Here is a 22,200-nt window from a genome sequence, read left to right on the forward strand (position 1 = left end):
TAAGAGATACTGTAAGACAATCCAGGACAGGAAGATAACTGTTACTGCAGCGTGTCTTCTTAGCTGTTTAAGGAACTGCCATTGTGGACGTGATAAAGAACCTAAAAATATATAGAAACAGGTTTAAGCAAGATCTGAACATGTATAAAATGGTACAAACCATTATTACATCTGTGCTGTTGGTCAAAGGGAGTTTTCACCCAACATTTTGTACAGTTTGTGCCACAGAAAGTTGGGAGATGAGTAGGGCTTGTGGTTGAACCTTAGAAGTAGAAGCTCTGACATCCAGAGGGAGCGTTGATGGATGACGCTGCACCATGTTGATTGAGGCGTTTGATCCGGATGCCTCCTGGTAGGGTTTTCCAGGGCACATCAGGGATACTCCTTTACTTCCTGTAAAGGTCTGGGTCTTGTGAGTCTCATGAGTGAGGGTAAAATGTACCTTGAGACTCATGTTTCATGTTCTGACCCTCACCTTTGCTCATGAGCTTCGGGTGGTGACTGAAAGAATCAAATTGAGGCTACAAGTGGCCAAGATGAGTTTCATCCTAAAGGTGGCTTGAAGAGAGCCTGGAACAGTCACTGCTCCTTTGGTTCAGATCGCTCCTGACTCCTTGGCTCCTTTCCAGGCATGTTCAACTGGTAAGGGACTCCAGGGTTTACCCAGAGCTTACTGGAGGGATTATGTGTCCCATCTGGCTTGAGAACACCTCAGAATCCTCCAGGAGAAACTGGAAAATGTTGCCTGGGAATGGGATGTCTGGGTTGACTTGCTTTGCGTGATGCCTGATCTGGCAAATCAACACTGGATAAAATGGTTGGTATGATGGATGGATGGATGGATGGATGGTTGGACGGACATCTGGATTAGATCTTAAACATGATAGGAAGATCATATCTGGGTAGGCAACACCCCAAGACCTCACAAGAGATGCTGGAAAATGTTGCTTGGGAATGAGATGTCTGGGTTGACTTGCTTTGGGTGCTGCCACTTGCTTTGCATGATGCCTTATCCAGCAACTCAACACTGGATAAAAGAGTTGGTATGATGGATGGATGGATGGATGGACATCTGGATTAGATCTTAAACATGATAGGAAGATCATATCTGGGGAGGCAACACCCCAAGACCCCACAAGAGACGCTGGAAAATGTTGCTTGGGAATGAGATGTCTGGGTTGACTTGCTTTGGGTGCTGCCACTTGCTTTGCATGACGCCTTATCCAGCAACTCAACACTGGATAAAATGGTTGGTATGATGGATGGACAACAAACCTGGTCGCAGTCTGAGATCCTCTGGCGGTGCTCTGCTAGCTGTTCCAAGGACCCGACTGAAAACCAAAGGGGACAGGGCTTTTTCAGTCAGGGCTCCACACTCTGGAACAGCCTGCCAGAGGAGATCAGACTTGCAGAGTCTTTTATTGTGTGATTTTATTTAATTTTAGCTCTGATTTTAAGGGTCTGTTTTATACGTTTGTTTAGTTTTTAAGCCTTTATTTCATTTTAGTTTTAATCGCTTCATTTTGCTTTGCACTTCTTCTTGTTTTTATTACCCACTGTAAAGCACTTTGTTACTTGTATTGAAAAGTGCTATATAAATAAAGAATCATTATTGTCAAGGTTTTGTTTAATGCTGTGGTGCTGGGTGGGTCCAGGAGTGAGTAAGGGTGAGAGAGAGCTGTCTGTGTTTGTTGTGATTTACTGTTTTGTGTGTATTATAATTTGCTTTGTGTTCTTTTGGGACCCCCTTGAAAACGAGATGCTGCATCTCAAGGGGGTATCCTATAATAAATAAATTCCAATTTCCAGTGGTGTGCTACCCAACTCTCTTGATGTAGACCAAAGAAAAGTTTAAAAGAGAGAGGACACAGTTGGGTTCAATGGGCATCTGTTAACCAGAAAGATGATTGCCATGGGATGATCATGATGATAATGATTCTGCAGTGTGATAAACCCATCAGAGAAATCAGAGGTGTGATTGTCTAAGTTGTTTTATCTTGATTTTAGTCTTCCTTCCTCCCAGTGGTAAAGAAATCAAATGAAATATCTTGAAATGATTGGAAGCTATTACTGCAATCTTGAAAACATGCACAGTTATTGCCATGCTTTGATCATTTGAGTGTGCATATAAACAAAAAACATCCCCAAATGTTTGAGGTGGTGTGTTCAAAGTCTTGCACGGCTCAGATGATTATCTTAAAGCTGATACAGACGAGGTGTTTGTCTTTCAGCAGAGCTCCCCCTCTCGCTCGTCCTGCAGAGCGTAATCCATCTCATCCATCTCCCGTTCACAGTCTTCACATCCCTCAGCGCCGCATCCCTCCATTACCACCACACCATGATGGTCCACCAGCCTGCCTCCTCCCATACACATCCCTCCCATTGGTCCAACTACTCCCAATCCCATTGGTCCAACTCCTCCCACAGCTCCCATTCCAACTCCATTTCCTCCAATGCCTTGTCCTCCAACTCCTCCTATGGCTGTCATTCCTCCCATCCCCATTCCCATTCCATCAACTCCCATCCCATTAACTCCAAGTCCTCCTCCACCAACAAGCAGTGCTCCAGCTCCACACAGAGGTCCCACTGCTGGTCCCACTCCTCTGGGCCAAAGTGGGTCCATGAGCACTCCCTGCTGGCCAAGCTGGATCAGCTGACTGACAGAGTAAACCCCTCCGCTACTACCACGAACAACCTCCTCATAAGACGGGGCTTGGGCAGCAGCACGGGCCTCCTCAAGCCTCACCCGGGCGCGGTGCTTCATCTCGATGAGGGTCTTGGTGTAGGAGTTGAGCGTGGCTACAGCGGCGGCCATGCAGCAGCTAAACGAGAGCCACGCCATGCTGGGGAGAACAAGGAAGAGAGATTCAGTCTCTGACACTGGATTACAGGCTACTATAACTGGTTGATTAAAGGACTGGTCGCACCGCAAGTGGAAACGGCACAATTTTGCAGAGCAAGGTGGAGAACTACTAAAGACAGTGAGCTAGCAGTTGACATGCTTCCCAGAAATGAGCATACTTGTACTAGTTAGTCTCACAACCCTGCTCATAACATCTGCTTAAGTCCCGCTTCTTCCAACTCTGTGCTCCCCTAAACTGAGCAATTTAGCAAGTGGAATTTGCTCGATCAAATCTTTGGTGCAATGTTTGGTTCTCAAGCAACCTTTGTTTACAGGAGGATGTTTTGTTTTGGTTAAATTGATTCAAACTTACGCAAAAGACCATCCATAGTCCCACTCCTGTGGCCGCCAGTCTTTAGGCCCGATGCTGACGGTCATCTGAAAAACTGTGGTGTACATCATGTGTGCCATCATCCCCATCAAACCTAAAGAGGAAGCAAAAACCAAGTGGGAGAATGAATCAGATTGAAGTGCTCAATCATAATGTGCATGTTTGGAACATGTAGAAACAAGACATCAGAGTATCCTTCACCCTGACCTGAGAGGACGGTGCACATGGCAGCGAAGGCGTTGATCTTGAGGGCGTTCATCTCCCTCTTAGCACAGAGGCAAATGGCTTCAACCCACATCAGCAGGAAGCCCATGGCCAGGAGACCGATGTACATGAACTCACTGATGACTGAAAGCCAGAGCACACCTGGAGGCATACGAGGTATAACTCATTCACATGTAAACTAAATCACATGGTGATGGAAATGAGTGTTGGAGCAGAAGTTTACAGAGATTACAGAGAAGTGTTTGCGTTGACCAAAACCAACCTTGTGTCTCTCCTGGCGTCAGCTCAATGAAGCTGCGACACTTCTCTTCCTGATCACTTCCTGTAACAAAAACCAACACAGTTCACATTTAGACACCCTTGTTATAAGGTACACTGACATCCTCCTTCTATATATGAACTGAATGTTACTCTGGGTCAAGTTGGTAGCCAAACTGGGGCACCGACTTTAGCTGGAGTGGCATGAAATATTTACCCTTTCTGTATAAACTTATATACTATAACTACTACAACCAAATGGCAACACAAAAATCGTACCTATTTTGTAATTTAGCATGCATATAACCAGGAGACTTTTTTTTTCTAGAGAGTCCTAGCCAAGACAGCTAGCAGCACAGTTTACAAAGTTTCTGACACACAAAAAGCGTCCGTACATACAAACACAGTACAAAATAAATGTCATTAAAGCATTCAAATATATGACATAACGACCAAACTCATAGGTACACCAAGCAGAACACTTATATCCTGATTTGTCTGCCTGCATATTGTTTAAAAAGGAGGTATTGTGCTAACTTGTTCAGCTTTGAGAAGTTTGTAGTAGCTTTACATGATTTACAGCTCCAAAACATATTCATTATCTCAGGCTGGTGTCTTTGAAAACCTTCTTTTCAACGCTCTGTTTCGGCAAAGCACTTTGCCATGCAACAAAGATGTGTTTCTCTCTTATTCAAAGTGAGAGATTTGCCCTTTTATTAAGGAGATTCAACAACTGGTGATGTCACAGTTTGAGCAAATCTCGTGTGGATCTCACTGAATTCTCACGTGACTTTTTGAACAAGCCGTTCAGCCTCCGCAGTGTCATCCTCCAATAGCTCCAACACACTTTTACCTCATAGTCTGAAACTTTGCCCATGTTTAGTATTGACATCCAACATTTTAACTTTATGTTTCTTTGTAAAATGTGAAACAAGCACCTCTTTAACATCTCCTTAAAATCCCCTAGTGAGACCAGCAAAGGAGCAGCGAATTTAAACAACTTTTTAACCTCCTCAGTTCTGATCTTTGGACCCGAATCTTAAAGGGGACATATCACGCTTTTTTCATCAACATATATTGGTCTAAGAGGTCCCCAAAACATATCTTTAAAGTTTATGCTCAAAAAAACACTTTGAAATCAGATTTTGGCATGCCTGAAAAGTCCTCTTCTTCATTCCTCATCAGAACACTCTGTTTTCCCTCTGACCACGCCCCCTCCGGAAGTGGATGTGCCTCGGCTCTCCAGCACGTTGATCTAATGTTTACATGTTGGCTGAATATACACGGCTGCTCAGAGATCACGTTACTTCAACCCTCTGAATCTGATCCTGACGGAGAGGCGCCTGTAGCAGGACCTTTCTGAACGATTGGTCACAGATTTAGTGTTTCTTATTGTTTTATTTATCAGTATGTAGACGTGTGTCTTGGTACACAGCTACAGCTACAGCTACAGCTACAGCTATGAACATATAGCTATGTGGCTATGCTAATTAGCGCTAGCACTTATCCATGACAAATAAAAATCATCCACTAGATCTTCAAATCTGCAGACGTGGGGAGTAAAACCGACCTTTGTGTTTATTAAGACAACCTACAACTAGCATGCTTCCCTCCTAAGCTCCTTGTTAGCACACATGTGTGCAGGGAATGAAAAACAGGGGAGGGATTCAGTATTATTTTATACAGTCTATGGGCTGAACAAGCTCCGAGCTCTGACTCCGTGACAGACCGGATATTGTTGTTATGTAACAAAAACACGGAAGTCTGAAACGGCTCGTTTCACACACATTTACAGAAAGGTGGAGAAATCAGAACAGGGGCAGAATGGATTCTTTTCATTCTCGGGGGGTTTGTAGACAGGGACACATATTTCAGGTAAAGAACCATTAAAAAGTCAATTTTGCATGATATGTCACCTTTAAGGACCTAGAAAGATTGATGTCTAAAGTCACAAGTTAAAACGAAGGGTTGGCAAAAGAGAAGATGCTACATTTAATGTAAGAGAAACATGCAATGGCCACCCTGTGGGTCCGCCACTGAAGAGAATGACTATAAAAGCGACGGACTGCATTTATATTAGAGATTTGTTGTGTAGATTTTAAATGTACGAAACGGTGTCCCTCAAGGGTCCGTACTGGGTCCTATTTAATTTATCTTACCTATAACTTATGTTTGAATGTCACCAATGACTCTTTTGCAGATGACACTGTTCTGTGTACTTCAGCATCACCCTAAACCGGCGCCATTTCAGAAATGCACGCAGGTTTTGAAGTAAAACTTTAGAAGCATGCTGAAATATTAAAAATGATGTTTTCCTCTTGGTCAAAGATGAACATCTGATTTGACTTTGTGCTAAAGAGAGAAAGGACAATCTGTCTAGCAAATGCAACACATGTTATTAATCTGTTGCAAATTCTGAGAGCTTGTGCTTCTAAATCCTGAAAAAGTAATAAAGAGAGCGACGTTAAGCTCAGTGTGGAGGGATCAATCTCAAACTCTGGGATCTGCTTTTGTTTCCTGATCACCAACAAAACCAAGGGTCTCTTTCTGAGCGACAATACATGACACTGATTACTCTTTGTCCTCGCTTGCTCTGGACTTGATTTCTCCTATAATATATGCTGAATCATGATGTGTACTGAGTTGCACACTTGATGTTTAATGCAGTAGTGACACTTCTCTCTCTGACTCCCCTCTATCTGTCTTTCCAGACCCAACTCGGTCGAGGCATGATGTGTGTCTAACATGAGTCTGGTCCTGCTGGAGGTTTCTGCCTGTTAAAAGGAAGTTTGTCCTCACCACTGTAACTAGCTAAATACTGTGATGTGCAATGCTCATGGTGGATTAAGGTGGGGTCAGACTGAGTCTTACCCTGTCTTGAAGTTGGGTCTCTGTTCATAATTTGACATAGAGTGGTCTAGACCTCCTATGTTTGTAAAAGCGTCCTGAGATAACGTTTGTTGTGATTTGGCGCTATACAAATAAAGATTGATTGATTAATTGATGATTTGGAAAGAAGAGGATGAATATTGTGGTTTTGCAGGTTTGGTGGAGTATTTTGAGACGTTAGGATAGTGGTTTGATTTCCTGTCCACCTTGATTGCATCACAAATGATCGATCTGACCTCAGTTCAACAAACGAGTATCAGTAAGTGATGAGCAGAGTTACAAATACATGTTTGTTTTCTGTTCCCTTCACCTTCGTTGTGCTTCTCACAGGACAGCCAGAAGCCGGTGTGGAAGTATCTCAGCATGTACTTGTCCTCGCCCGTCTCCCAGATGTAGTGCACGGCGTTGGCCAGCTGCTTCTTCTTTATCCTCGCCAGCTCCTCCTTCTGCTGCGGGTTGAGCGTCACGTTGGAGGGCGGGTTCCTCGGGTCTGGAGTCGGGGCCTCTGCATGGAGAAAGACGGGACAGAGAGTCAAGAAAGAAGTAAGGAATGACTGAATGGAGAGGGGATAAATATGGGCGACGATGCATGAGATTAAAGGGAAAGAATAAAGGGATGGATGCAGGGATTATACTTATTTAGAGAGACGTAGACGAGGAGGGAAATTAGAAGAGGAGGGAGAGTAATGAAGCAGATATAGGATCAGGGGGAACATAGCAGAGCTGCAGAACGACACACTACGCTGACATAAATCCTGAAGTACGTCTCCAGGGACAAAGCTTGTAACACAATCCAGCCGTGAACGCAGCTCTGTAGGTAATCTGTTGTTTTGTATGCAGTGAGAATTGAAAACAACAAAGAAACAAACGGGCTTAACGCAGAAAGATAAGACAGCGGGGGTCGGAGAGTCCAGATAACATGCAGCTGCAGATACAGAGTTCTGAGATTAGCAACAAAGCTGGGATTATGCGAATCTCTTCCCGTCAAGTTGAGAATAAAATACTTGAATCTATTGTAGATGTCATGAAATCCCGCGCTGGATTTACAGAGAAGTATTTTAGGAAACTGTTGTTCTCACGTCATCAATATGCTGTCTGTTCCCCGACAGATGTTCTCACTGCAGAAGCAAAATATTCAGTTTTTCTTAGTAAAAACATGAAAAGATTATAATTTAATTTGTGATAACTAACTTCAAACAGATCTCATACTTCAACAAAGTGTGATATATCAGATCGATAAGAGTGGTCTGATAGAAGCCATAGTTTAAGATGTACCAGAGATTTGTTTTCTCTGAGCTTGAGTTGAAGGAACACAAAACCAGATCCAGTTATGTAATCCGGAAACACTTGTAAGTCGAGGTTATGCTGGGTGAGAGGTACAGATGTGTTTTTTTAAATCAGTGTGTCTCGAAGAATTATCTTTCTTCAGAGTTATTTAGGGATGACTTATCCAGTCTTAACCCAAAAGAGGTAAGTTCACAGAGCTTACACTGATGCTTTTGTGTAGTTTGATGTCATTTCTTCAACTGTTTTCAAATGAATTATTTCACTACAATCAGTGCCACTCAAAAGTAAATACACAACAAGAACTGGCATGAAGGCTGACATATTTTCATAAGAATTGGCTCAATAAACACACAAAAAGTACAACATAATGCATCAAAATCAAGTCTGGGGGATCAGGATGGTTTTCAACTTCACCTCAGTCCATCTTAAATGGACCAGAGAAGACCCTGGATCATGTTTATATATGGTTTCCTCTTTGCATTGTACAGTTTGAACCCCCAACCACAAACTGTGTTCACAAACAATGATTTTTTGGAGGTGATTTTGAGCCCATGCAGTGACTTCCACTGCAGAGTCATGTCTGTCTTTAATGCAGTGACTTTCACTACAGAGTCATGTCTGTTTTTAATGCAGTGACTTCCACTACAGAGTCATGTCTGTTCTTAATGCAGTGACTTCCACTACAGAGTCATGTCTCTTCTTTTTAATGCAGTGACTTCCACTACAGACTCATGTCTGTTTTTAATGCAGTGACTTCCACTACAGAGTCATGTCTGTTTTTAATGCAGTGACTTTCACTACATAGTCATGTCTGTTTTTAATGCAGTGACTTTCACTACAGAGTCATGTCTGTTCTTAATGCAGTGACTTCCACTACAGAGTCATGTCTGTTTTTAATGCAGTGACTTCCACTACAGAGTCATGTCTGTTCTTAATGCAGTGACTTTCACTACATAGTCATGTCTGTTTTTAATGCAGTGACTTCCACTACAGAGTCATGTCTGTTTATAATGCAGTGACTTCCACTACAGAGTCATGTCTCTTCTTTTTAATGCAGTGACTTCCACTACAGACTCATGTCTCTTCTTTTTAATGCAGTGACTTCCACTACAGAGTCATGTCTGTTTTTAATGCAGTGACTTCCACTATAGAGTCATGTCTGTTTTTAATGCAGTGACTTCCACTACAGAGTCATTTCTGTGTTTAATGCAGTGACTTCCACTACAGAGTCATGTCTGTTTTTAATGCAGTGACTTCCACTATAGAGTCATGTCTGTGTTTAATGCAGTGACTTCCACTATAGAGTCATGTCTGTTTTTAATGCAGTGACTTCCACTGCAGAGTCATGTCTGTTTTTAATGCAGTGACTTCCACTACAGAGTCATGTCTGTTTTTAATGCAGTGACTTCCACTATAGAGTCATGTCTGTGTTTAATGCAGTGACTTCCACTATAGAGTCATGTCTGTTTTTAATGCAGTGACTTCCACTACAGAGTCACGTCTGTTTTTAATGCAGTGACTTCCACTACAGAGTCATGTCTGTTTATAATGCAGTGACTTCCACTACAGAGACATGTCTGTTTTTAAAGCTGTGACTTCCACTACAGAGTCATGTCTGTTTTTAATGCAGTGACTTCCACTACAGAGTCATGTCTGTTTTTAATGCAGTGACTTCCACTACAGAGTCATGTTTGTTTTTAATGCAGTGACTTCCACTACAGAGTCATGTCTGTTTTTAATGCAGTGACTTCCACTACAGAGTCATGTCTGTTTTTAATGCAGTGACTTCCACTACAGAGTCATGTTTGTTTTTAATGCAGTGACTTCCACTATAGAGTCATGTCTGTTTTTAATGCAGTGACTTCCACTATAGAGTCATGTCTGTTTTTAATGCAGTGACTTCCACTACAGAGTCATGTCTGTTTTTAATGCAGTGACTTCCACTACAGAGTCACGTCTGTTTTCAATACAGTGACTTCCACTACAGTCATGTCCGTTTTTAATGCAGTGACTTCCACTACAGAGTCATGTCTGTTTTTAATGCAGTGACTTCCACTACAGAGTCATGTCTGTTTTTAATGCAGTGACTTCCACTACAGAGTCATGTCTGTTTTTAATGCAGTGACTTCCACTACAGAGTCATGTCTGTTTTTAATGCAGTGACTTTCACTACAGAGTCATGTCTGTTTTTAATGCAGTGACTTCCACTACAGAGTCAATCAGAGGCAGACACACTGAACTTTAAATCTGAGCTTTTAGGAGCACATTAATGTTGATATCGTCCTCACCTGTCGTGTAAGGCTGACTGTTGTTCTGCCCGCAGTTCTTCATCTTGACGGGCGACAAGCAGAGCGGCTTCACCACCTTGTGCGTGCCCACACACCAGTAGGAGGTGCAGAACGCCAAGACGGAGAGGGTGAGGGCCAGAGAGGTGAGGAAGAGCGACAGCAGGGAGCGGTTCCGTTTGGACATATTCTCCAGCATGGTTGCTTTTTTGAAATTTGACACTAAAACGAGTTTCAGCTTTACTTTGGGGTCACTTCCTGGTAGTGCCTGCTGACCAATCAGGGTGTGAATCAGAGAAGCGAGGAGGCGTGACAAGTTGTGATGAAGTGAGTTGATGACTTAAGTTTGGGTGCAAAGCAGCAGATTAGGGATATTGAAGAAGAGGGGCAAAGGTCAGAGGAGAATCTGAGAAGAGGCCGGGTGCAGAGGTGGTGGGCGGGCGGGTGGGCATCGAGGAAGGACGGACAAGAGTGGTTGAGCGGAGGTCAGAGGACAGTGGAGTGGAGAAAGATGAAGTGCTGGGATTAAATCACTGCGGCTGTGAAAGAGAAAGAGACAGATGTGAGGGCCAGAGGTTGCAGGAGGGAACTGCAGCTCTCCTCCTCCTCCAGAATCAGTCACAGAAATTCATCAGGATCGTCACATTTAAAGAGGACTTCTGTCTCTTCGGGATGTCACGGCACAAGCCAGGCGAGATGTCTGACTCCACACATGTCTCGTCACCGAGTGCCAGCTTCACTCCATGTCTCCACAGCCATCATGTTTCTGTTTCAGGAACCTCTCCGCTGTCAGATGAAGATCAGCGTGTAAATCTTATCCTGGGGATTTTGAAACTAATCGGCCCCGCTCTCAGGGCCTGTCCCGCTCTTCAACCTGTTCTCCCACCTCTTCGGGCGAGGGCGGGGGGGGAGGAGGATTGAGTTCACAAAGGAGTGATTAGTCCAGTGTCTTAGGCCCTCCTCCGGGCTGAGTAATCTGTGTTAATCTTGCAGGGTTCGGTGGATGAGATTAATGCTGAATGACTCTTATGATGTCTTTGTCTGGACGACCACCTAAAAGTAAAGAAGTGAGACAGAAAGATTAAGAAAGGATACGAACAACTGAATCATATCTTCATCAGAACTCCTCCCCGGTGCTGTTATTGAGTCACTTTGTATCGTTTGCTAATCTCCAGAAAAATTGACGACATCCCAGAAGTTATTCCAGCTGTTCCAGCACAGAGTAGAGCAGCTTCCTGTTTTGATCTCATTACTCAATTTCACAGAAGATGCTAGAAGCTGCTATGAGCTAAACTGCACTTTGTTTTTTTATGGGTCAGTATTCATTGACGGTTTGAAGCTAACTTATCTGCAGGAGTCTCCTCCCTCTCTCTCTCTCTAAACAAAACCAATGAAAACACAGATTAAAGCAAGTCCACTTGTGAAAAATGTCTTTTTTTTTTAGAGCTATTTGACAGATCTTAGGCATCACTTGGGGCTGCAAGCTGAGCTGCTGCTGTCTTAACTTTTTACCCAACCCAACCTATCCTCCTCCTCCATAAAACAAAGAGACATGGTAATAAAACCCAGTAAAACTTCTGAATAGCTTGGTTTTAAGTAAAGAGTTGGTTTCAACATATCCCATTCAGAAGGCCAACAAAGGCCGAGAGCTGAGCTGACTTTGGCTAACATGGACTAAATGATTCGAAGTGGATTCTAAAGACAAAGTGCTCCATAAATAAAGATTATTAGTGCTGATGATTCAATAGATACCAGTAAAAACACAAGCCATGATTTCGCCAATGCTACTTAACAGACACAGGATGTTAAAGGGGGCTGCAACTGAGCTGCTGCTGTCTTAACTTTTTACCCAACCCAACCTATCCCCCTCCTCCATAAAACAAAGAGACATGGTAATAAAACCCAGTTAAACTACTGAATAGCTTGGTTTGAAGTAAAGAGTTGGTTTCAGCATATACCATTCAGAAGGCCAACAAAGGCTGAGAGCTGAGCTGACTTTGGCTAACATGGACTAAATGATACTTGGGATTGAAAGACTTGTGAATCTAAGACAAAGTAACACTGATGATTCAATAAATTCAATGTTACAGGGGGCTGCAAGCTGAGCTGCCTCTATCTCATGCCTAGGGGCTCAGCTTTTTACCTGGGGTCAAATTTTAATCTTAAACCAAACAGATAAGGTTTTAAATATCAGTCAAACAGCCGGATGAACCAGTTAAAAGATGGCGTTCCCAAACCCCATTTGGAAAGGCGTCAGGGGCCGAGAGCTGAGCTGACTTTGGCTAACATGTACTAGATGATGTGGATTTGAAAGACTTGTGAATCTAAGACAAAGTAACACTGACAATTCAATACATTTTAGTAAAAACACTTATTATGAAGGTTTGCTTTACAAGCCTTGGTTTCTCCAAAGCTACACAATAGACACAGGATGTTAAAGGGGGCTGCAAGCTGAGCTGCCCCTATCTCATGCCTAGGGGCTCAGCTTTTTACCTGGGGTCAAATTTAAATATCAGTCAAACAGCCGGATGAACCAGTTAAAAGATGGCGTTCCCAAACCCTATTTGGAAAGGCGTCAGGGGGCCGAGAGCTGAGCTGACTTCGGCTACCTTGGACAAAATGATATGTGGAATTGAAAGACTTGTGCATCTAAGACAATGTAGTACTGACGATTCACTAAATACAAGTTAAATCACTTATTAATGAAGTTTCACTTTACAAGCCTTGGTTTCGCCAAAGCTACACAATAGACACATGATGTTACAGGAGGCTGCAAGCTGAGCTGCCCCTATCTCATGCTCAGGCTCAGCTTTTTTACCTGGGGTCAAATTTTTAATCTCTAAACAACATATATAGTATTAAAGATCAGTAAACCAGCTGAATTACCAGCATCACATAACCTTTTGGTGTCTCCAAACTCCATTTAGAAAGGCATCAGGGGCCGAGAGCTGAGCTGACATTAATGAAGCAGTTTTTTGGTTGCATGTTACATCGTTTAAATGATGCATGGACTTGAAAGACACTGATTACAGCAGTTGCACTTAAAACTTTGGTTTCTTCAAAGCTATATACAGGACAGGATTCGGGCTGCAAGCTGAGCTGCTGCCGTCTTGAGCCTGGATGTGCAGATGTTTAATATAAACTGCCTAAAATATCTCCACAAGTGTCTCCCCATAATAAATGGACATGTTTTTTTTTTTTGAAACCAGTTAAACTTCTGAATTTCCCAGTTGGTTTGATGGTTGGTTGATTGGTTTTGAAAGTGCATGAAAGACCGTGAGCTGAGCTGGAATAAAGCCAAATGCCTTGAATGATAAATAGACTTAAAGGACTAATAAAGGTAAGACAAAGTAGCTATACCGATTTATTAAACACCCATAAAAACTCTAAAACAGCCCTAAATAATCAGCATCCTGGATATCATAGGGGGCTGCAAGATGAGCTGCTTCTACCTTGTAAAACAAAATACTAGATAAGTCAGTTTGTCATTATATATTTGTGTCTTCAACTACCTTTCATGAGAGCATTGAGTGCTGAGAGCTGAGCTGCTTGAGCCACTCATAATGAGTGTTGCTGTGTTGGGAACATGAGATAGACCTGTTGCTCTGCTGTCATGTGTTGGTGTTTCTTAATTGTTAGCATTACAGGATAATCTCTGAGACTTCCAAATAACGTTCACAAAGAGGTCGATGAGATTGAACTTGTCAGTCACATGCACCCTCACTTTAATCAAACCCTTCAAAGCAGTGATTCAGCAGGTGTCTGAGATTAGTTCGGTCCATCAAATCATTTCATGGTGTGACATTTAATCAATCAGTGTTTCTGTCCTGTTTGACCTTTAGGTGTCGAACATGAGGGGAGATATAATTTCTCTGCTCTGTGATGTCGAGCTGAAGGTTTCAGATTAACCAGTCCAACCAGAGAGGCGTGAACTTGAACAGACAGACTACAGATCGTTTGATATGGTGGGTAAATGCTGTTTTAACTTTGGTCTGAATGTCACAACAAAGAGCTTTAATCCTCCAGTGAAACGACAGCAGTACTTTTTACAATGAATATTCTTGTGTCCATTTTGAAGGTACTTCCAAACCTTGTAGTATGATTCATATTACTGCTGTGAAGTGTTGACCTTAATATGAACACAAGCAGTCTGCAGTCCTCACCCAATATTCAGTCAGTTAGCAAGTTGTTGTGTTTTAATCATTGAAGCTTAGTGAATACTAAAATTGTGTTTTTTTTCCTATCATATTTATGTACATAACATGCTGGAAATGAAAAGTTAAAAATAAAAACCATAGTGTAATTTAAGCCTCTTCTTCTTGATATTTTAAATAGACTTTAAAATTTTAGTTCTTCTTCTTTTTCTTCTTGTTATTATTATTATTATTAGTACACATTTATTTATGTAAATATTTAATCATTATTATTATTATTACTGTTATTATCATTGAATATTTATTTATCAATGTATTTATTTTATTTATTTATGTATTATTATTGTCCCATCCATCCATTATCTTGACCGCTTATCCCGTTAGGGGTCACGGGGGGCTGGAGCCTATCCCAGCTGGCTTCGGGCGGAAGGCAGGGTACACCCTGGACAGGTCGCCAACCTATCACAGGGCTAACACAGAGAGACAGACAACCATTCATGCACACACTCACACCTACGGGCAATTTAGAGTGATCAATCAACCTGAGCATGTTTTTGGATTGTGGGAGGAAGCCGGAGAACCCGGAGAGAACCCACACATGCACGGGGAGAACATGCAAACTCCACACAGAAAGGCACCCGGCCGGCCGGGAATTCGAACCAGGAACCTTCTAGCTGTGAGGCAAAAGCACTACCCACTGCACCACCGTGCACCGTGTTATTATCATCATTTTCATTTTATTTATTTATTTATTTTGCATTTATATTATTTTGATTGTGTATTTATTTCTCAATTGTTTTAATTTATTAAGTAATGTATTTTATTCAATTATGTATTCTTTTTGTATTATTATTATTATAATTATTATTCATTTATTTTGTATTATTATTAATATTGTGTATTTATTTCTCAATTGTTTTATGTATTAAGTAATGTATTATTATTATTATATTATACATGTAATTATTCATTTATTTATTTTGTATTATTATGATTAGTATTATTATTATTTCCTTTTTCAAATGTATTTATTTATAATTATTATTTTTTATTTTTTGGTTAAGGAAGAAAAAGTCTGGATGAAATGCAGCAAAGGGTGAAGGTTGGCTGCACACGACCTCACAAAGCTTCTATTTGTGCAATAACAACAAAATTAAAGCTACACTTTAATTAACCAGAAATCCATTCCTGATGAGCTGATCGATGAGAGGAGAAATTGATGGTTTAAAATTGACCAACCAAGTCTGAGTTGGAGAGCTTTTCAGGCATTGAAGTTCTTTCAAATCACTTTGAAGACAGGAAGTTGACCTTTGGATTCTCTTTTACGTTGTTTCTTTCTACTTTAGTTGTCCTCTTTCCTTTTGGAGGTACTTTGTGAACACTGTGATAATTATTATGAAGTAAAGGAGAGTCAAAGTTGCTTGTTTAACCCTCAATAAAATCTGTAAAGTGAGAATGAAGACATGAGAAATACTTTGAAAATGACTTAATGCTCCTCCTGGAAACTAAACTTGAGCTCTTGTTTTGAAAGACGGATCAGATACTGAGGAGGGTTTGCTGTGTTTAAGGTTTAGGGGGGTACACAGAGAATCCGCTCGTAGTCCAGTCGTGTTGAGAGTTTAGAAACCAACTTTAGGTAAATGTTTGTTTGTCTAAAGTAAAAACTGTAAAAGTACAACCAGAGTTTGTCGCCGTCCTCGTGTCAGATGCTGCCTGTATCATCTCATCATGTTAAGCTCAAATCTTTTCCCCTGTGATTGAAAAACCCAGCTGCCACTCACGCTCAACTTTTGATGAGCTTACCCTCGATTTGAGAAATTCAGAAAACGGCTGGACTCACCACGTTTGAGACCCCCCCTGGCCGCAGAGTCCTCGTCCTCTTCCTCTGTTCCTTCACGGGGATTCAGATTCCTTCACCTTTCCTCTGCGCTCCCTCGTCGCTCCCTCCTCCGTCTTGGGTGAGTCTCCATCAGAAACCCACCCACGATTTCCCTCTAATCCTCACAAGTCCATCTGTTACTTTCCCTCCCCTTTGCTCCCTATACTGTGTCTGTTCATCCATCCCCACAGCTCTCTCTCTCTCTCTCTCTGATTTCTTCATCTCTCCTCTTCTGTCATAACCCTCCTGACCTCCAGACCTATAGTGATTACTTTGACATTATGGTGTAGAACAGCTTGGATTGAAATGTCTCATTGTTCCCCGCGCCTCTCTAAACTGTTGCTTTCCAGGCCCTTCTTAGACCAGTCCAGCTGTACATTATATACAGCTGCAGGCTTTAGGAAATCCAATCAATGACTGGAAAGCTACTGGTTTGGATCCCTGATTGGAAATCCAGAAACAGCACATTAAGGACAGGCTCTGCAGACCTGCTTTTTCACACTTGTAGCAGCAAGTTTAAGAAGCAACACCTCAGAAGATCTCCTGTAAACCCAACGTTTCAGCTGATAGAGGTGTTGTTTGGAATCGTGTTATCCCTGGAGTGAGAGGACCTCTGTGTTCCCTTTAAGGAATTAAAAAAGCATCATATGAGTTTATCTTAGCCCCAAATGTGACTCTTTCTGCTGCCTAAACTGAATGGTTTTGATGCCTAAACCTAACTATCCTGCAGCTGTTCCACAAAACAAAAGACTGTCTTGTTTTTTTGGATTGGTTAATGCAACAAAAGCACATGCTTAACTTAATTAATATATAATGTTTTGATTTGTATTCATAGTTTATAGAAATACTACATTTGAACCAGAGGAGGGGTCCAGCTGCAGACCTCTACAGCCAGGCCTCTACTTCTGCAGACCTCCCCAGTGAAGCTCCTCCAAAGTCAGGGCTGGAAGTTATGCAGGGAATCGTAAGGATCCTCATCATGTTTTCTACGCAGGTTTTTAGCCCAGAACTACAATGTCTCTAAAAGTAGTATGGGAGGTAGAACCTTCAGTTATCAGGCCTCTCTCCTTTGGAATCATCTACCAGTCAGGGTCCGGGAGGCAGACACCCTCTCCACTTTTAAGAGTAGGCTTCAAACTTTCCTTTTTGATAAAGCTTATAGTTAGAGCTGGATCAGGCTTGGACCAGGTCTTAGTTATGCTGCTATAGGCTTAGACTGACACACTGGGATCCTGTCTTTCCCTCTCTCTCCTCTCTCTGCCTGTCTCTTACTTTAACTCTTCCTGTCCCATTAAAGTTACTAACCATAGACCTTCCTGGAGTCCCTGAGCTCCCTTGTCCCGTAGGTTCCTCTGGATCTCTGCTGTAGATTCCTTTTTTGGTTCTGTCATTCTGTCTTTCTTTCCCTTTTCCTAACTTTCTGTCCTTCTTTCTTTTCTTTATTTCTTTCATTCCTTTGTTTTTCTTTCTTTTTTTTTCTTTCATTCATTCATTCATTCCTTTCTTTCTTTCTTTGCTTTTTCCTTACTTTCTGTCCTTTATTTTCTTTCTTTCTTTCTTTTTTTTCTTTCATTCATTCATTCCTTTCTTTCTTTCTTTCTTTCTTCATCCTTTATGTCTCCTTTTCTTATCCTGTCCTTTCTTTCACCATTTATTCTCCTCTTTTTCTTTCTTCTGGTCTCCCTCTCCTCTCTTTTCTTAGTCCTTTCTGGAGTCCCTGAGCTCCCTTGTCTCGTAGGTTCCTCTGGATCTCTGCTGCTGTAGACGTACCAGACTCCAGCTGCTACAACTACTATCCGTCTCCCCACTATCATCTCTCTCTCTCTCTCTCTCTTCACCTCCCTCTATCCCTCTCTCCAACACGGTCTCAGCAGATGTGTGTCTAACATGAGTCTGGTCCTGCTGGAGGTTTCTGCCTGTTAAAGGAAGTTTGTCCTTGCCACTGTAACTTGCTAAATGCTGCAAAGTGCTCTGCTCATGGTGGATTAAGATGAGATCAGACTGAGTCCTGTCTGTAAGAGGGGACTGGATCTGATCCGGTCTTGATGTTGGGTCTTTGTTAATAATAGAACATAGAGTACGGTCTAGACCTGCTCTGATTGGAAAGATTCTGAGGAGAACGTTTGTTGTGATTTAGCCCTGTATAAATAAAGATTGATGACCATTAAGACAGTGTCTCAAAAATCCCACTGTCCCTGAAGACAAAATATGAAACTCAAGTATGACTAAAGTCGAAACCATGACCTCTTTCTTTGACTTTGACTTTTGCAGTTTAGTTAGTGTTTCTATTGGCTGATTGATAAGCTGTTTTATTTTACAAGACGTGTGTTTTTAAAGGAACATTTCAGTTTTATATTGTTAAACAAGAACCTCTCAGTTTGCATGATATAATCTGGTAAAATAAAAAAAAGACTCACAGGGACTAATCTGACTTTTTGTGTCCTAATGTAACACATGCTGAGTCAAATCCTCAATGTCCCCACCTCTCCTCTGTTATTAGACAGTAAGCCCTCTCTCAATGAATGAAGAGGCTCAACGGTCAATCCCAAAATTCTTACGCTTTCATCAAACGCTGCAGAGGCCTCAGATGACTCCACTCACAGAAATCAAAAGAGAGAGGACAGAGCCTCTCAGAGACTTCTCTTTCTAACTGGTTACAAATTTTCTTTTATCACATTTAAGACTTCTACTTTGTCGTAAAAGAAGAATAAATGTACAGATTTATATTTTAAGATTCAAAGTTTGAGCTACAAGACACACAAACTCTTCTAACAGTGTCATTTTAAGTCCATTCTCATATGTGCACCAATAAACCAAGACAAGCTTTCAAATTAGTTGAGATGGTTTCATATAACTTAAGAACATATGTGTAACATGCAATATCTATGGCCATATTTAAAACTAGTGTTGTCCATTTGGAGTCAATAATGGTGGCACAAGAACGTGGCAAGGCCGTGTACATGGGGCGCCTGCTCTACCCCAACTTCCTGTACCGTGGTTGGCTATCTTAGCTCTTGGCTATCATGGGTAGGCCTTAAGTTTGGACCAAATTTTTGCATTATGATCAGAGAGTCATTAAAAAGTGTTGCCCGATGGCACCAATTGGTGTACAAGCTACCATTTTGAAGACCTAACTTTAGGATGTTGAAGCTGGAGAGATGGAGGGGTGCACAAAGGCAAAGTCATGATATGCAGCTTTACAGACTCTCCTCTTGGCTGATTTCCTTACTATCTTCTCAGCTAGTTAATATTTCCTGCTGTATAAATTCTGAATGATGGCGCTAGCTGATTAGGGGATGTCAAAATGTAATAGTGTTAAGTGGAGTCTCAAATTAGCCGAGGTTACACCAAGAAGAAGTCTAGCACATCTTAAAATATGAAGCCCATGTGGAAGTGCTAAAAACTGCAGTTCCTCGAGCGTCCACTTAAGGCTGGAAACCACATACACACCCATTCAAAGAAGACGATCTTTACAGCAGAAATAAACATGTTTACAGCCTGGTTCAAAAAACAGTTTAGGTCTGAGTAGCTCATTTCTCTGTCTGCAAACACTGTACAGGAGTGAATTTTTATAGCTTTGAATTTTTGAAGATATTAAACTCATGAGTTTTGCCCAAATAAGGGCGTGGCTGGCCTGGTTGACAGGTGGGCACCTTGTAGCTGTTAGCAAAAAGGCTAAAAGCCAGCCTCTTTACCTCACACTAGCTCAATAGAAGTTAGGTTGAGTTCAGCATTTCCTACCTGACACTCAAATTGGCCACACCCTTTAAAATGCATACATTTGAGCGTTGCACATTGCTCCTTTAAACACAGGAAACTCAGCTATAGTATAGAGCAGGGGTTCCCAAACTTTTCAGCCTGCAACCCTTAAAAATATAGGTGCCAAAGACTGTCCCTCAATGTGGCTTCATTTAGCTGGTCTGCAGAAAGTCAGCCTACCTATTTGAGCATGTTGCTGTGTTTCCTGTGCTGTTATGAATGATGCTTTTGATAATCAACTGTTCACTAAACCTAAACTTAGGAGTCATCTGGCAACAAAGAAAGGCAGAAAACTCATTACATTTTATATTTTCAAGGTTTTATTTCAAGGTTAGCTACTATTCTTGTTGATATGTTGTACTTTAATAGTTAAATGTAGTAATTTTAGTACATCCATCCATCCATCCATTTTCTTCCGCTTATCCGGGGTCGGGTCGCGGGGGTAGCAGTCCAAGCAAATTGACCAAGACATCCCTCTCCCCGGCAACACTTTCCAGCTCCTCCTGGGGAATCCCGAGGCGTTCCCAGACCAGGCGGGAGATATAATCCCTCCACCGCGTTCTGGGTCTACCCTGGGGCCTTCTCCCAGTTGGACGTGCCCGGAACACCTCTAAAGGGAGGCGTCCGGGAGGCATCCTTATCAGATGCCCGAACCACCTCAGCTGACTCCTTTCGATGCGGAGGAGCAGCGGTTCTACTCCGAGCTCCCTCCGGATGTCCAAGCTCCTGACCCTATCTCTAAGGCCGAGCCCAGACACCCTTCGCAGGAAACTCATTTCAGCCGCTTGTATCCGCGATCTTATCCTTTCGGTCATGACCATAGGTACATTTTAGTACATTTAACTACTAAAATGTAGTAGTGGGGGGTCCCGACCCACACTTTGGGAACCCCTGGTATATAGAATATCCAATTTGCTTCTCTCTAGTAATTAAAGGATTATTAGTCCCTCATTTTGCTCTCAGTATGCAAAGAATTGTTTTATACTTCATAGAGAGCCTCATGTATGTTGTTTCTATGTGTGCAGATTTATCGCCCTCTTGTGGCGACATCATGCAGCTTCCCAGGAGGGTTAGGGTTATGAACTCTCAGTAAGCACAACAATGACAGAAAGAGAGTGACTTGGAATTGTTTTATTTCTCAAATATACTTTATACTGTCACGGTTAACAACACAGCTTTAGATTTAATACACAGCAAAATAAATTAATCTCATACAAAATTATATTTGAGAAATAATGACGACTACTTTTTTTCATTCTTCTTGAACTCTCTGAAGCTAATCTGGCTTTTTCATCACGTGTTCCAATGAAGTTCACATTTAAACGAGTCAAAAATACATTAAAAAAAAACAGACGTGTCGACTCCCTGAAACAGAAAGAACGAACGTGAAGTTATTGGTCCTCTCATAAACGATGATCATGATTCTCACGCGTCAAACTCCCACACATGAACGTACAGAGGGTGATCCGCTCACAGCATGCACATGTAAGAGACTGATATGTTCAAATTGGGTTTTTATTTTGCCAACACTGTAACTCATCACATAACGATGCATTTATTTTCTCATCCAATCCGATACAGACAAGAAATGATCAATAACACAATCACCCTAGAATGACTACAGATCTAAACGGGGAACAGAAAAGCCACGGTCGGTTACTGAGTTGATTGATAATGCAGAGTTTGAAGAGAGTCGCTCGCACTTCCTCTTCTTCGTTGGAGGCTGCTGCTGCATTGTTGCATCAATAAATAATCAAGCAATAAATCAATCAATAAATAGATCAATAAATAGTTACTCATGATTGTAACACTCTAATGTACAGTATAGTTCAAGGTTTATCTGTGATTACTTCCACTATTTACATATATACTGCAAACACACCCACACACACACACACACACTGCTTTGTACAAACACATGCACGCGTAATGAAAACCTACTGTGTCCCAGTTCAGCTCCGGTAATGTTTACAGGTCCAGTCACAGAATCATACGACACTCAGATACTCGGAAACTCTCCAGGACTCATCACAGACACGCGGACTTCGGGAGATCTGCTTCAGTATTTTTTACACATTTCCACACAGACTCAGTGTGGGCCTCTCTTCTGTTACGCTGCATACGTGTGATGAAGCATGGCTGTTTGAGAACCGGACGTGTGTGGACGTCCAGTGTGAGGATTGGATAGTGGATCAAAACAAGTGGTTTTACATGTTAAAGCCAAGCGGCAA

The 22,200-nt window shown here is 41.8% G+C and overlaps 1 protein-coding gene across 1 annotated transcript; it reads right to left on the reverse strand.

Annotated features, from left to right (window-relative positions):
- Positions 1-1,720: 1,720 nt before the first annotated feature.
- Positions 1,721-10,376, reverse strand: LOC117828213 (germ cell-specific gene 1-like protein). The gene is made up of 7 exons (XM_034705230.1): positions 10,181-10,376; positions 6,916-7,110; positions 3,721-3,780; positions 3,441-3,599; positions 3,216-3,327; positions 2,575-2,843; positions 1,721-2,358 (listed from the first exon to the last, which is right to left on the reverse strand). Exons 1-7 carry the CDS (start codon positions 10,374-10,376, stop codon positions 2,228-2,230), a joined length of 1,122 nt encoding a protein of 373 aa, XP_034561121.1. The 3' UTR covers positions 1,721-2,227.
- Between the last annotated feature and the right edge of the window lie 11,824 nt (positions 10,377-22,200).

This window comes from Notolabrus celidotus, chromosome 16 (assembly GCF_009762535.1).
Source record: "Notolabrus celidotus isolate fNotCel1 chromosome 16, fNotCel1.pri, whole genome shotgun sequence".
Lineage (NCBI taxonomy): Eukaryota > Metazoa > Chordata > Actinopteri > Labriformes > Labridae > Notolabrus > Notolabrus celidotus.